Source organism: Gymnoscopelus microlampas (assembly GCF_963454915.1).
Source record: "Gymnoscopelus microlampas genome assembly, chromosome: 20".
Taxonomy (NCBI): Eukaryota; Metazoa; Chordata; class Actinopteri; order Myctophiformes; family Myctophidae; genus Gymnoscopelus; species Gymnoscopelus microlampas.
Genome location: NC_139957.1, coordinates 40,622,932 through 40,637,334, shown reverse-complemented (window position 1 = coordinate 40,637,334; position 14,403 = coordinate 40,622,932). Strand labels below are relative to the sequence as shown.

Sequence of the window (14,403 nt, the reverse complement as noted above, 5' to 3'; positions counted from 1 at the left end):
ATTTTAAACAAAAATAAAAACAACAAATTAACAATGCAACAATACAACAAAATAATAATACATATGATTACATTAATAATCACATGTTGAATACAGTATTTCAACTAGCACTGAGCTGAGTGGCTATGTGCGCGCACGTGCGCGCGTGTGACGTCATAAAATACAGTACCCTTAGTTCAAAAATCCACAGCTCACCACTGGATAGAACTAAGTCTAAAGATGTAAACATAATAAGGACACATTCTACAGTGTTAAACTAGGACCCAATTCATTTGAGCCTCAAGTTTGTCCATTCATTAATAATCCTCATTGGTCAAATTCATTCTATAGCCTACTTAGTGCATCGTGTGCCATGATCTAGTGGTTAAAAGTATGTTTCTGCTGGATGGAATAGCTGTGTAACGTGATGTATGACAAGTAAATGTCACCAAAGATGTCAAGTGGCAGTATTTCTTGTCAGTGGTTAAATTGTGGTTAAATTAGTAAGTTTATACTTACTCATGATGTCAACATTAGCCTACTGTTAACTACACCATGAGTTAGCTATAGTCTACAAAAATGTGTTAATATATATAAAAAGAAAATAATTACACACTATACTTGGTTAGGACCCATTTTTAATCCATTTGTTGCTTTACAGTCGTATATTTTATTCAATATTCAATGCCCTCAGCCACATTACCAAACACATTAGGTACAAAATAGCTTCAATATAACTAGACCTTTACTATAAAGTAACTAGTGCAAATACCTACTTATTTTGACAGAGTTTTTAGCAGAGCTATGATGTGGGCTGGCCATCCTCTGATGTCACTTCCTGTGATGTCAGTGTGAGACCAGCCAGAGACTCCAGCAGCTTGAAGTAGTTGTACTTGATGTCAAACTCCATGTCATACCAGAAGTTCACTGCAGACACACAGAGATCAGTGACATTACATCAGAAACAATAGTAAAGGAGTACAAGGATCAGATGGAGGGGTGAACTTTTAAAAAAAGAAAGAAAGAAAATTAAAAGACCATCACTGCATCAAATAGTAATCAACAAACTATACTATAAAAACTGGTCAAACATTGGCCAAATTGTCAAATAATACAGAAAAGAAATGTGAAATTAGCATTCAAAAGATTTTAATACATTTTATACATACGATACCATGTAAAACAGGACATTCTTCATAATGAGTACTTTCTACTTTTGGTACCTGAAGTACATTTTGATACTTTTGTACTTTTACTCAAGTACAGTACATTTTGAATTCCGGACTTTTACTTGTAACAGAGTATTTCTACACCGCAGTATTGATACTTTTACCGTATGTACATGAGTACTTTTTCCCACCACTGTACTGTTACGTACCTGCCATGCAGCCGTGTGTCTGTCTAACGTGGTGAAACCACAGCGAGGGGAGGTACAGCATCTCTCCTGCCTTCACCGTGCAGCTCAGAGGCCGCGCCCCGCGGAACGCTGGGTAACGGACCAGGTCTGGATTCAACGGGTCCAGCGGAATCCACGGGACCTTTACAGAAAGAGGAGAGGAGGAGGAGGAGGAGGAGATGGATGTAGGATGGATGAGATGCTCTGTACATGAACTGGAAGAAGAGAAGGAGGAAAGAAACGACGGCTCACCTTTTCGGACGCCGCAACATCAACTATTTCAAAATCTCCATCAGGCTTCTGTCTGTAGACCGCAGGCTGGTACAACTCTGAGAGAGAGAGAGAGAGAGGGAGAGAGAGAGAGAGGGAGAGACGGAGAGAGGGAGAGGGAGATGGAGAGGGAGAGTTACCAGAAGGCGTGGTTAACCTGTTGTCACCAGGGTTAGTGCAAGGCGTGGTAAAGCTACAGTATGTTACTATGGTTACCATAGGGTATGAAGGGGAGATCCGATGGAGGCAGGAGGATGAAATGTTTCTCTCCAGAGATCACACAGTAGAGATTCTCATAGTGGTCCTTATGCACTGAAACATACAAATAAACATGTTACTGAAACAAAAGTAGCGAAAAATAGCCCATCTTCAAGCTCACGACGTGTTGTGAGCTTGTAGATCTGACACCAAAGAAAGAGGGAGCCCCGTGTACAGTCAGCACATGATGTTTTGCCTACCTATGTTGGATGCACTTATTGTAAGTCGCTTTGGATAAAAGCGTCTGCTAAATGACTGTAATGTGAACGTAATGTGGAGGTCTTACTGGAAGTGACGGCGCTGCCTTCACCCAGCCAGAAGTTCACTGCATCTGGTAACTTTCCTGAGGAGAAGAAAACATTGACGTGTTAATTGTCTGATAATTCTGCCATCATTTCACTCTGTTATTTTCTTCTTCAATTTTATTTTATGCCATTTAAGGGGCTTTTTTATCAACACTTTTTTGATAAATTATTCCTTTTACTTTTGACAATAATGACATGTCCAAAATAGGGACGCCTATTACACATTGGTTATCAAAGCGGGGTCCGGGGACCCCCAGGGGTCCTTGGGGGGGTACCAGGGGGTCCCCAGCAAAAGTAGTTAATATAGCATCACAATCATTTTAACCACTTTAACTATTATGTTATACTTTAGCTATTCAAAACTAGCAGATATACAAGCTCATAGCGAGTGCCGCGCTATGAGCTTGTAGATCTGCTATTTTTGAAAAATCTTTAAAATGGGTGCAAATCTTTGAAAATATATATACATTTTTTAAAGCACACATTTTTAACTCAAATCTTCGCTCCTGGGGGTCCCTGGCACAAAACGTTTTCAGATGGGGGTCCGCGGCCAAATATATATCAATTTAGGGGTCCTTGGCATGAAAAAGTTTGATAAGCACTGGCCTATTACAATATATTGTATCAGAAGCCATTGGTACCCAGAGCTTGGCTCATCCAGGGTATGTGAGACTCGACGTCTTCAGTCAGTTCAGTCAACTCCTCTGTCAGGTTAGAACACTGTTTCTGTACGTAGAAGACTCCACGCTGCTCCACCTAAAAAATAACATTAGTATTAATATACTATGATATTAATATAATAGTGAACGCATCACAAATCTAAGTTAGCAAAACATGACCAAGATATAGCATCAAGGATACAAGGAGAAACCAGTGTGGACTAGGGGGTGAGGTTGAGTCTGAAAAGGCAATAATCATGATTATTATATTGATTCTATTTTGAAGTCATATCGCCCCTTCCCTACACCACGATAATAATGAATATAACATGGATTTTACTACCTTCCTCTCGATGACGTCCAGCAGGGAGGAGAAGGTCATCTGTCGCTCTTCTGGCATCACAAAGCGATCTCCGTTCACAGCGTCTGCGTAACCGTTAGGGGTCACGGCCACGCTGATAACCTTTGACCCCACCGTCTCCCTGGGGGGGGAAGAGCAGTGAAACCAGATGTTCACATTGTGTAACTAGGGCCGTCACGGTCACACATTTAAGCTGACGATTAATTGTCACGTACATAATTGCGATTAACAATGTAATTTAAATATACAAAGAAATTCTAATTACTGACACATTTCATCATTTCAATATACTTTCAATTCATTTATTAAAAAGAAGAAACATTTCCCATGAAAGCGGTACTGTAGCAGGCGCGTATCGTCATTGGGGCCAACGAGGCCATGGCCCGGTCTGTAGACCCAGCTTGCCCCTGTGTAGGGGCAAGAACCGCCAGGGGAAAAAAAACAAAAAATCAACATTAGCAGCCCCTCACCCTATTCTGTTGTAGCCGACCACAGAAAGTCGCCTTTGTTTTCAAATGGGGCTCATTTGCATTCGGCCGAATTGTTACTGACTGGCCATTAGGAAACCAGTTTAGCCGTCAAACCAGTTCCCCCCCCCTGGCCCGGTTCTGGCCCGGTCAACGTTAGAATCCACCATACGCCACTGTACTGTAGCACTTGAATAATTCTCACAAAGTCATTCTGAGGATCTGTGTTCTCCTAATGCTTTTATGTGATCTGGCATCACTCATTCTTAAACCTTCCTATCTCCGCCTGGCCGAAGCGGCCGGGGCCGGGGATTATGCTTTCACCCCTGTGATTCTGTGAGTCTGCCTGTCTGTCTGTGAGCAGGTAATGCCGGCCACCGCTGGACCGATCAGCGTGAAACATGGGACGCACACTCCCAGTCAAATCAGCCTCATGATACTTACTTACTTAGGCCTTTATGTTCCTTTCGGAACATAGGCCTCTTCTGTCTGGGGCACCCTGACCAGCTGTTTCCGTGTCAGTCCCTTCTTCTTAAAATCCTGCTCTGTGCTCCTTCTCCAGGTGTTTTAGGTCTTCCTCTGCCCCGTTTGCCTCAGCCTCATGGTGGCGCTATAACAGGCCACATTTTGGCCTGTAACTCTTAAACTGTAGGTTGTACAATCATTTTTCTCCCCGCTGCATTCCTTGGATCATGATGCAACTCCCCCTATAGGCCACGCCTGACAAGATGTTCTGCCATTTTGTGTTTTCTTCAAAACACCTTTTGCTTCTACTAAAAAACACATTTAGTCCTCATGCAAATTGATACACCTTGTCTCTTGCCTATGGTTGGCCTTTGAGGGAGGGGCCCGTTTTGCACAAAATGACACAAATCCTGAAAATATTGACTGAATGACAAGAACAACCATATATGTCACCCTTACCTGAGATAGGAGGGGCTCCACCTGGACAGGGCCGGCCAATGGTTGAAGGCATTGCGAATGATACAGGGTTTGTTTGGACCAATCCAGTCACGGTAGAAGTCCAGAGGAGGTGGGGGCTCATCCAAGTAAGGCACTGATTGGTTCAGGTACAGTTCTGGGGGAAAAAAGGGGAAAAAAAGAGTTTCAGTTTTCTATTGGCAACCTGGATCAGTGGTGCATTTGGTTGGTCCTCATCAAAGGCTGTTTAGCAGGTGTTTGGGTTGTCATAAAATAATAACTCATCTTCAATCAATCATCCTTTTCAACCTTATTTTCATATAATTGGTATTTTCATATAATTCAGGTTTCTGAGCTGTCCACAGCCCACCTCTGAGATGTAGAGCGAATAGACCCCAAAGTTCTTAGTTCTTAGATTGAGGTCCCAGAGATAAAATTCGCATCAAAATTGGGGTCCTTAATATTAAAACGGTTGAGAATGACAGCAGCAACTCACCATGTGCCTCCTGAGCGAACTGTGTTAGACATTTCTCCACAGCTGCTATTTGCTCTGCCATAATAACATTAGTTTATTGAAACCTTCCGCAGGCCAAACTTCACATTTCTGGACGTAAAAACACAACAGTAAATAGACTATTCACTCTTACTGTTTAGTTATGGTGTGACATTATTAGAATGATCATTATTGTGTCTTTAGAAGCAGACAGGTCACAGAGCTCCGTGCGGCCATGCTGCTTTGTTTACATCCGGGGCGCATGCGTACAGTGCAGACCTAGCCATGGTTCACAGCTGGCGTTCACATGATGCTCGTCTGTCACAGGCGTCATGGCGCAACTTGTTCCTGGTTTTAGAAATTTCTCCATTTACAACCCGTCCATCTACATAAACGTTTAAATTTCAAATATGAAGTGCTTACCCTACGGCTACGGATGTATTTAGTGGGGTTTAAGTACCCGTATTTTCCGTATTGTCCAATAAAACCATTTTAATCCGATCAGTGGCCATTTCTTTAACATTTACTTCATATACTTTCAACTACGCGACCCTATCAGTTGGAAGGTGTATTGCATTCTGATACATTATAACTCTACGAAAAAATGGCTCCCGATCGGATTAAAATGCTCTTTATTGAACAATACGGAAGATATGGATATTTAAACTAAAGCGTTTTAACTTATTACATCCATGGCCGTAGGGTAAGCACTTTATATTTGAAATATGAACGTTTATGTAGATGTACGGGTTGTATAAATGGAGAAATTTTCCAAACCAAGAGCAAGTTGTTGTTTCAGGGCTAAGTATAGACCCTTCTTCTTCTGCAATGCTCCAGTGCGTGCGGCGTGGTGACATGTTGTCTTCTCCTACAGGCGAGTTAGTGAACTACTTGCGATGGCATCACAAACTGAGCAGCAGAAACAAATGACAAATATAAAAATATAAAATATTACATTTAGTCGTCTCAGCAGATGTACACTCTTTTCACACATGAGCTTACAGGTGGAGGTGGGAAACTAAACATTTCCACAGACAGTAGTACCTGCATCCGTTCCAAGTAGCTACACACACCCTAGCCCTGAAACATGACAGTCATGGATGAACTTCAATCTGGTGTTTGCACTTTCTCCATTTACAGTCCGTTAATCTACGTAAAGCTTCAGATTTCAAATATAAAGTACTTATCCCATGGTCACGGATGTTAAAATCATGTACTACCCACAGAAGTATCCGTATTGTTCAATGAAAAGCATTTTAATCCGATCTGTGGCCATTTCTTCAAATTGTCTCCGTATGCTTTCAGACACGTGACTCTATCGGTTGAGAGGTGTATTGCACTCTAATGCAATATAACTCTGTGAGAAAATGGCCGCTGATCGGATTAAAATACGTTTTATTGAATAATACAGACAATACGGGTACTTATGTGGGCCCGTACATAAGATTTACATCTGTGTCCATAGGATCATTACTTTATATTTGAAATGTAAACGTTTATGTAGATGTACGGGCTGTAAATGGAGAAAGTGCAAACACCAGGTTGAAGTTCATCCATGACGGTCGTGACAGACGGCCGTCGTGTGATCCATGGCTACTACACACACCTGCGTGCCTCATCAACTTGATTGAGGCAGAGAGATGGGTGTTTGTGATGTTGTTACGTCTGTTGAAATGTTCTTTAGTTTACAATGGATGAATCAGCTTTGGAACAATACTTTGACGACACCATCGCCAGTGTAAGTAAAATAGAGAGACATGTCGTGTCCTGGTCTAAGCACTTTACAAATCATCAGTGTTGATTCGTAAACTCTTTGAGGATTTGACTGTGTTGTTGAAATAATAATGCACAGTAAGGCAGGGGAGAATCCATGCTTCTACTTTTGCTTTTTGTTGTGATATCCCCCTCTGGTCATTATTATGGGCTGGTGGGATCTGTTTTATCTTATCCCTGCTTCTGGTCACACTGAATTAAATACATCATTTCCTTTTGGGAAATGTAGTCTGATATGTCTGATATTTATGTTTGATAATATCACAATTTAACAGTTTATTGAAAAAAAAGGGAAAAAAGTATACATGACCACATTGACCCTGGCTATGCCTCCACCACTGGTGGTTGGCATCCAGCTTTTGGTGGCCACCTTCTGATCCATAGTATTGATCAAACAAAAACTGTCTCACTACTGTATCTAATCTATTCAAGTACTGTACTTGAGGTACTTTTACTTTGAGTATTACCAATTTTCAATACTTTTACTTATACTCCACTACATCTCAGAGGAAAATATTGTACTTTTACTCCACTACAATTATTTGAATACTTTAGTTACTAGTTACCTTGTTGTTTTTGTGTATTATTACAAAACATACATTACCCACTTCTATATACATTTCTGCCATTTGTAAATAGCTGATCTACAAGCTCACAATGTGATGTATTGATACTTTTACTTAAGTAAAACATTTGAGTACTTTTTCCACCACTGCTTCTTCTTTACTTAATAGGCCTACTAACCGGCATCTCTACTGTCCCTTTCTCTAACGCCTTCTTAGCCAACTCATCCGCTTTCTCATTACCCTTCACCCCTACATGTGCTGGAACCCACACATTTTTTTACCTGACCTCCCTGCTGTACTAATCTTGTGACTGACTGAAGGACTTCATATATCTTCTTATATCTGACAGCCTGCGACACAGCCTGTACACTGTATGCTCTCAGAGTTATGGGGTCCTTGAACAAAAACAAAAACAGCAAGGCAGAGAACAGGGAAAACACACGTCATCCTCTGTCACCCCTGTCATTTTTGATTTTAACCACTATCTTATACTTTGACTATTCAAAAATAGCAGATATACAAGCTCATAGCGTGGCACCGAGTGCCGTTCGATGAGCTTGTAGATCTGCATTTTCTTTTTTTAATCATGAAAACGTTTGCAAATCTTTGAATTATATATTTTTTTAAGTGAATATTTGTAACTCAAATCTTTGCTTCTGGGGGATTCTACAAATGTCTTCTAAATCCTGTTTAGAAAAAACTGAAGTTGCTATAATCAGTGGTTCTCAAAATTTTCAGGTCAAGGGCCCCCAAACTTATATGTATTTGGACCCCCATCTCAAAAGGAAAGATTTGAGTTAAAAAAGAATGAAATGCTTTAAAAAATACATATATTCAAAGATTTGCACAAATGTTAATGATTTTTCAAAAAATAGATCTACAGATCTACAAGCACATGATGTCACATACATACAGGGTAATGGATTCCGTATGGCAAGTTGGACTGATATCACATTGATAACATACAGGCAGACAGTGGATGAGGACATGACATGTTATGATTTTGTGCAACATGTTTACAATTTTGGACTACCTCCAAACAGACAAGGCCTGCATCTACTGTAGCTTATGTTTGATGAAGAGATGTTTCTCTGTGCAGGATGCATCTAGCTTTATGTTTGATGAAGAGATGTTTCTCTGTGCAGGATGCATCTAGCTTTATGTTTGATGAAGAGATGTTTCTCTGTGCAGGATGCATCTAGCTTTATGTTTGATGAAGAGATGTTTCTCTGTGCAGGATGCATCTAGCTTTATGTTTGATGGAGAGCTGGGAGCTCCTAAGCTCCAGGAAGCGACCTTCCTCTCCTCATCGACGGGGGAACAGGAGAACAAACATCTGGGAGATGAACTGGATCTCAGCTTCCTACCGGACGAACTCAGTACCCAGGAAGACCCAGCATCCGATCAGAACAATGCAGGTATATGGACGGATGGAGCAATAGTAGACACAGTGTGTTTGGTATGATGTTTAAGATGTATCCATCAGAGAGAAAGGGAAACAGGGGGGAGAGGTTTGATGAAAACATGGATTAATACTATAGAACAGTGGTTCATAAAATAGGGTTACAGACGGTCCCCAGCAAAAGGAGTTTAGAATAAGTTTCAAATCAGTTGAACAATTCAATTCAATTCAATTATACATGTACATTTAATTCCATGAAAAACAAAACAGTATTATATCCAGCTGATGCTTATCTTATTTTTCAGGTGGAAACAGTTCATTGAACATGACTCAGGACAGCGGCATCTTCACAGACTACAATACCCAGAATTCCACCACTCCGGAGGTACCTGGAGACTCGGTGCAAGGGACGGAGCCTGGAACAGGAACTGCGGCTTCGCCTTTCTGCCACATGACGCCCATGACGCCGATGACGCCCATGACGCCCGTCACAGAGCGTTCTGGAATCATTCCACAGCTGCAGTGCGTTTGCAATTCAAAGTCACTTTGTTAAAGCTGCAATCTGCAATTTCCATGTCCCACCCAGCAGTGGTGTAAAGTAGTTAAGTACATTTAAGTACTGTACTTATGTACTAATAACTTTTGAGGATTTTTTACTTTACTGGAGTGTTTCCCATTTTTAATACTTTTACTTCTACTCCTCTGCATCTCAGAGGCAAATATTGTACTTTTACTCCACTACAATTATTATTTGACAGCTTTAGTTGCTTTGTAGATTTGTAGAAAACATGCATTAACCACTCCAGCCCTATATGTATTTCGGCCATTTGAAAATAGCCGATCTACAAGCTCACAATGCGTCGCATTGTGAGCTTGTAGATCTGCTATTTTCAAAAGATTTGTATACATTTTGAACTTGTGAAATGGGACATTCTGCTCAATGCGTATTTACTACTTACTTACTTACTTTTTGTACTTTAAGTATATTTTTTTACTCAAGTAAATTTTGATTACCAGACTTTTACTTGTAAAAGAGAATTTCTGCACCCTCTGGCTGAAGGTGCTCTCACTGTCCTGCAGCTCGCCTTAGAGTGGATGGGAGGGGTTAACCAGGATGGAGTTCAGTTTGTCCCTAATCCTCCTCTCAGCGACTGACTGCAGCCCTTCCATTCGGAGGCCAACCACAGAGCTGGCCTTCTTTATGATTTTATTGAGTTTGTTTAGCTCCCCGGCCTTGATGCCACCTCCCCAGCATACCACTGCATAGCAGATCTACAAGCTCACGATGATGCGACGCATTGTGAGCTTGTAGATCGGCTATTTTCAAATGGCCGAAATGTATATAGGGCCTAAAGTGGTTAGTGTATGTTTTGTAATAATAATCAAAATCTGCAAAGTAACTAGTAGCTAGTAACTTCAAAGTAACTTCAAATGATTGTAGTGGAGTAAAAGTATAATATTTGCCAGTCTGAGATGTAGTGGAGTAGAAGTAAAAGTACTGAAAATTGAAAATACTCCAGTAAAGTAAAAATACCTCAAAATTGTAGTTATGTACATTATTTGAGTAAATGTACTTAGTAACATTACACCACTGGAAATGACATGCAACATTGTTAAATAATATAAATCTAAAGTAAGAATAGAGGGGGAAAAAACACAACGGACCACTGAGCTAGTTATGTATTCCACAACGCTAGAATTGATTGATTGATTACTTTATTAACATGTTTTTTTGTACAGTAAAAAGTTATTCTAAAGGGATAGATAACACAAAAAGCCCCAGAGGCTTAAAACCTGGCTTCTGGTTTAAACCCAGCAGAGCTTGTATATGTGCTTCTTTTGAATAGCCAAATAAATCTTAAAATGACGCAGATGCGTTCCCGGTCTTAATGGATTAATGATGTTCTCTGTGTGATGGCAGACTGAAACATCTCAGTTTTGTGTGTGTTTGTAGGAATATTGTCTCAACGGTGACCCTGGGCTGTCCACTAGATCTGAAATTTATCGCGTTGCATGCCAGGAATGCAGAGTACAACCCCAAGGTACCGCACAGCATCTCATTCCATCTTATATTATTACTGTCGGGGCAGAAACCTTGTATGTCCATATTTCTACTTCTTGTTTTTCACATGTATTACTGTCCTACTTTGTCGTACAACAGTGTAGCACAGAAATAGCCAATCTACAAGCTCACAGACGTGCTGTTTTAGCTATTTTGAAGGTGTGTCTGTGGGTTTTATAAATATTTATCCAATGAAAAGTATTAACAAGCTAGAGGCTTGTGACTAAATTATAACTACTAGACCATACCCTTGGGGGGATATGCGCACATGATCTGGCAACCCGGGAGCCAGCAAACACAAAAACGCTAATAAACAGCTGAGATTTCGTAATTTTGTAATTGGAAAACGGGCTTCACTGTTAGGTGCACATGGTAAGGGTCAATGGCTGTGTGCAAATTCAGATCAATTGCTCCAGCCACTGAGGAGAGGAGAACCGGGCAGAACAATTTTGGCCTCACCACCACGACACCATGCACCCACACGCTACAGAGGTTTGTCAAATTATAGGAGGATATTGCATCCATTGGAACACAGGTTATTATTATTTTTTTCCTGAAAAGTAATAGCTTTGGACATACAAGCTTTCGACCCGACAGCGACGATATGTGGTTGACACGCTTACTAAGAACTGAACAACATACCTGTGTGTGTGTGTGTGTGTGTGTGTGGGGGGGGGGGGTAACCCAGTGGTTCTCAACCTTTTCAGGCCACGACCCCCAAAATAATCATATTTGAACTGGGGACCCCCAAACCCTGCAGTAATGGGGGTAGTAATGTAACCTATAGCCATTAGTGTCACTAGTCGTGTGTTTTCAGCGGTTTGCAGCAGTCATCATGAGGATTCGTGAACCGAGGACCACGGCTCTCATCTTCAGTTCCGGGAAAATGGTCTGCACTGGAGCCAAGAGGTCAAACACCCATCATAACATTGTGTGTGTGTGTGTGTGTGTGTGTGTGTGCGCGTGTGCGCACGCGCATATCTGACTGACTGACTGACTGACTGTGGAGTATGAATTTCAGTGGATTTCCTTGGTTAAATAAAGGTTAAATCTGAACTTCTTAAAGTGATTAGAGTCTGACCTGTGGTCCGTCCTTCAACGCAGTGAGGAACAGTCCCGGCTGGCAGCCAGGAAGTATGCCCGTGTGGTTCAGAAACTGGGGTTCCCAGCACGCTTCCTGGAGTTTAAGATCCAGAACATGGTGGCAAGCTGTGATGTGTGCTTCCCCATCAGATTGGAGGGACTGGTCCTCACTCACCAACAGTTCAGCAGGTACATACACAGCACAGAAGGTACACACACAGCTCGGAAGGTAGACAGATCAGCAGGTACACACACATTTTAGCAGGTAGACAGACAGTTCAGTAGGCAGACATACAGCTCATCAGGTAGACAGACAGTTCAGCAGTCAGACAGGCGGCTCATCAGGTAGACAGACAGTTCAGCAGTCAGACAGGCGGCTCATCAGGTAGACAGACAGTTCAGCAGTCAGAGAGGCGGCTCATCAGGTAGACAGACAGAGATAGACATATTACAATAATGTACACTTGTGTCACATGACAGATACAACTGTTCTTACTGTGTGTGTGTGTGTGTGTGTGTGTGTGTGTGTGTGTGTGTGTGTGTGTGTGTGTGTGTGTGTGTGTGTGTGTGTGTGTGTGTGTGTGTGCGTGCGTGCGTGCGTGCGTGCGTGCGTGCGTGCGTGCGTGCGTGCGTGCGTGTGCGCGCGCTAGTTATGAGCCAGAGCTGTTTCCAGGTCTGATTTACAGGATGGTGAAACCTCGAATTGTACTTCTCATCTTTGTCTCTGGGAAGGTTGTTCTCACAGGTACTAAACAATATGAGACTGGTTGTACTGGTCAGCTCCCAGTACAACAGTAGAAGACTGTGGTTGTACTGGTTAGGGTGCTGTAAAATATCAGTGCTCAGTCAAAGTTATGTGGATAATTTTCCAAATTTAAATACATACTGTAGTATTTGTATTATATAATTATTACCAACTTGTGAAGTTCAAATATCACAAAACTACAAAGCATTGTAAAGTGGTAATTTGTGAAAGCTCACCACCAGTTCAAATGTTTATTTTTGAGCAGTGAGCTATTGTGTGCTTTTTTTCCTGTATGAAATGCTAAACAAAATGTATTATTGCTATAATTATTGCTACATAATTCATAATAACATAATTCATAATAATATCTGCCTCCTACTTTGTATGAGGCAGATAAACCAGAGTGTGATTCTTAGCTTATGTTCTGATCATTCAGGAGCCAAAGACCGCGGTGAGATCTACGAAGCGTTCGAGAACATCTACCCCATTCTGAAGGGATTCAGGAAGCACTGAAGATTGAATTGTAGAACATCACTCATTTGCTTAGAAGTGAAAAGCAATCAATATTTTGTTTCAGATAAAGGCATAGCTCTTTATTATTTATTTTCTTGTTAAAAAATGTATGCTGTGGATGGCAAGCTGGTAAAAAAATATATGTTTTATTTTTGTATTGTGCACAAATGATCAGTACAGTATTATGTATATTGATAATCCATCCTGAAGGCAATAAAACTGGAATTATTGGTTGGCCTGGCAACTACATTTCCTCTTCATATCCTATTGTGTTCACTGTCTGGTTTACTCCCTGATGAAGACTGGAAGGTTTTGTTCTGTGATGAACTGGCCAGGGGTCTTCAACCTTTTCAGACTAAGAGAGACAAAGCAGGGACCCCCACTACTATTATATTGTATAAAATTGTGTTGCACAACTGGCCCCTTGTCCCTTCATCTTCTGATTTTTAAAATATGTTTTGAGAAAGCCCTCCGTACCACTTGATGTGAGCCTTTCAAAGCTACCTCACCACATTTGGTGATTGTCTCATCAATGTGTGGTGTCTGGTTGGTAGATGTGACACTAGTTTAGAAGTATTCTATAGGTTTAAGTGACATACACTACAGTGTTGTCTGTCTCCAAGTAATACTGCAGCTCTGATGGCTTCATAGTTTTTTTTGACAACCATACCAGTGTTGTGTAAATGTAATATTTTCAATATAATGAGGTGCCCCCCCCCCCCCCCCCCCCCCCACCCTCTGCAGTAACTCTGAGGATCCCCTGCTGAAGACCCATGAACTACAACTTTATGAGCACCATTTACAATTTACTGACATGCCCAAAAATAGGGAAGAGAAGTGGGAAGGATTTTTATTTTATTCTGATGTTTTTGTTTTTGTTTTGTTTGTCTAGCCAAATATCACATGCATTAATGTCTTCATTTAGATTTAGACTGTACAGCCCTCACTTGTTTTTAATATTTGATTTACTTGGATTCCCATCAACATTATTTTTGTGGATTTAGCGATTTTGGGGGGGAATATTTGTAAAAAAACAAACAAAAAAACAACATTAATAATAATAATTTAAATCATTATAATCCAATAAATAATTCCACTATTTACAGTTCCGTTGAACAGAGAGCGAGAGAGAGTTATGACACGCTTTGAT

The 14,403-nt window shown here is 41.0% G+C and overlaps 2 protein-coding genes across 2 annotated transcripts; one reads left to right on the top strand and one right to left on the bottom strand.

Moving 5' to 3' along the window:
• Window positions 1-648: 648 nt before the first annotated feature.
• Window positions 649-5,357, bottom strand: jmjd7 (jumonji domain containing 7). Its single transcript, XM_084045501.1, has 9 exons — window positions 5,113-5,357; window positions 4,620-4,773; window positions 3,211-3,349; window positions 2,850-2,964; window positions 2,190-2,246; window positions 1,862-1,957; window positions 1,628-1,704; window positions 1,358-1,517; window positions 649-906 (listed from the first exon to the last, which is right to left on the bottom strand). The coding sequence occupies exons 1-9, from the start codon at window positions 5,171-5,173 to the stop codon at window positions 782-784; spliced, it is 984 nt and encodes a 327-aa protein (XP_083901627.1). The 5' UTR covers window positions 5,174-5,357; the 3' UTR covers window positions 649-781.
• A 3,944-nt stretch (window positions 5,358-9,301) lies between these two features.
• On the top strand, window positions 9,302-13,253 carry tbpl2 (TATA box binding protein like 2; the record flags this gene model as incomplete). Its single annotated transcript, XM_084045905.1, has 6 exons — window positions 9,302-9,372; window positions 10,805-10,892; window positions 11,730-11,821; window positions 12,017-12,184; window positions 12,646-12,740; window positions 13,177-13,253. The coding sequence occupies 6 exons, from the start codon at window positions 9,302-9,304 to the stop codon at window positions 13,251-13,253; spliced, it is 591 nt and encodes a 196-aa protein (XP_083902031.1).
• Window positions 13,254-14,403: the final 1,150 nt, after the last annotated feature.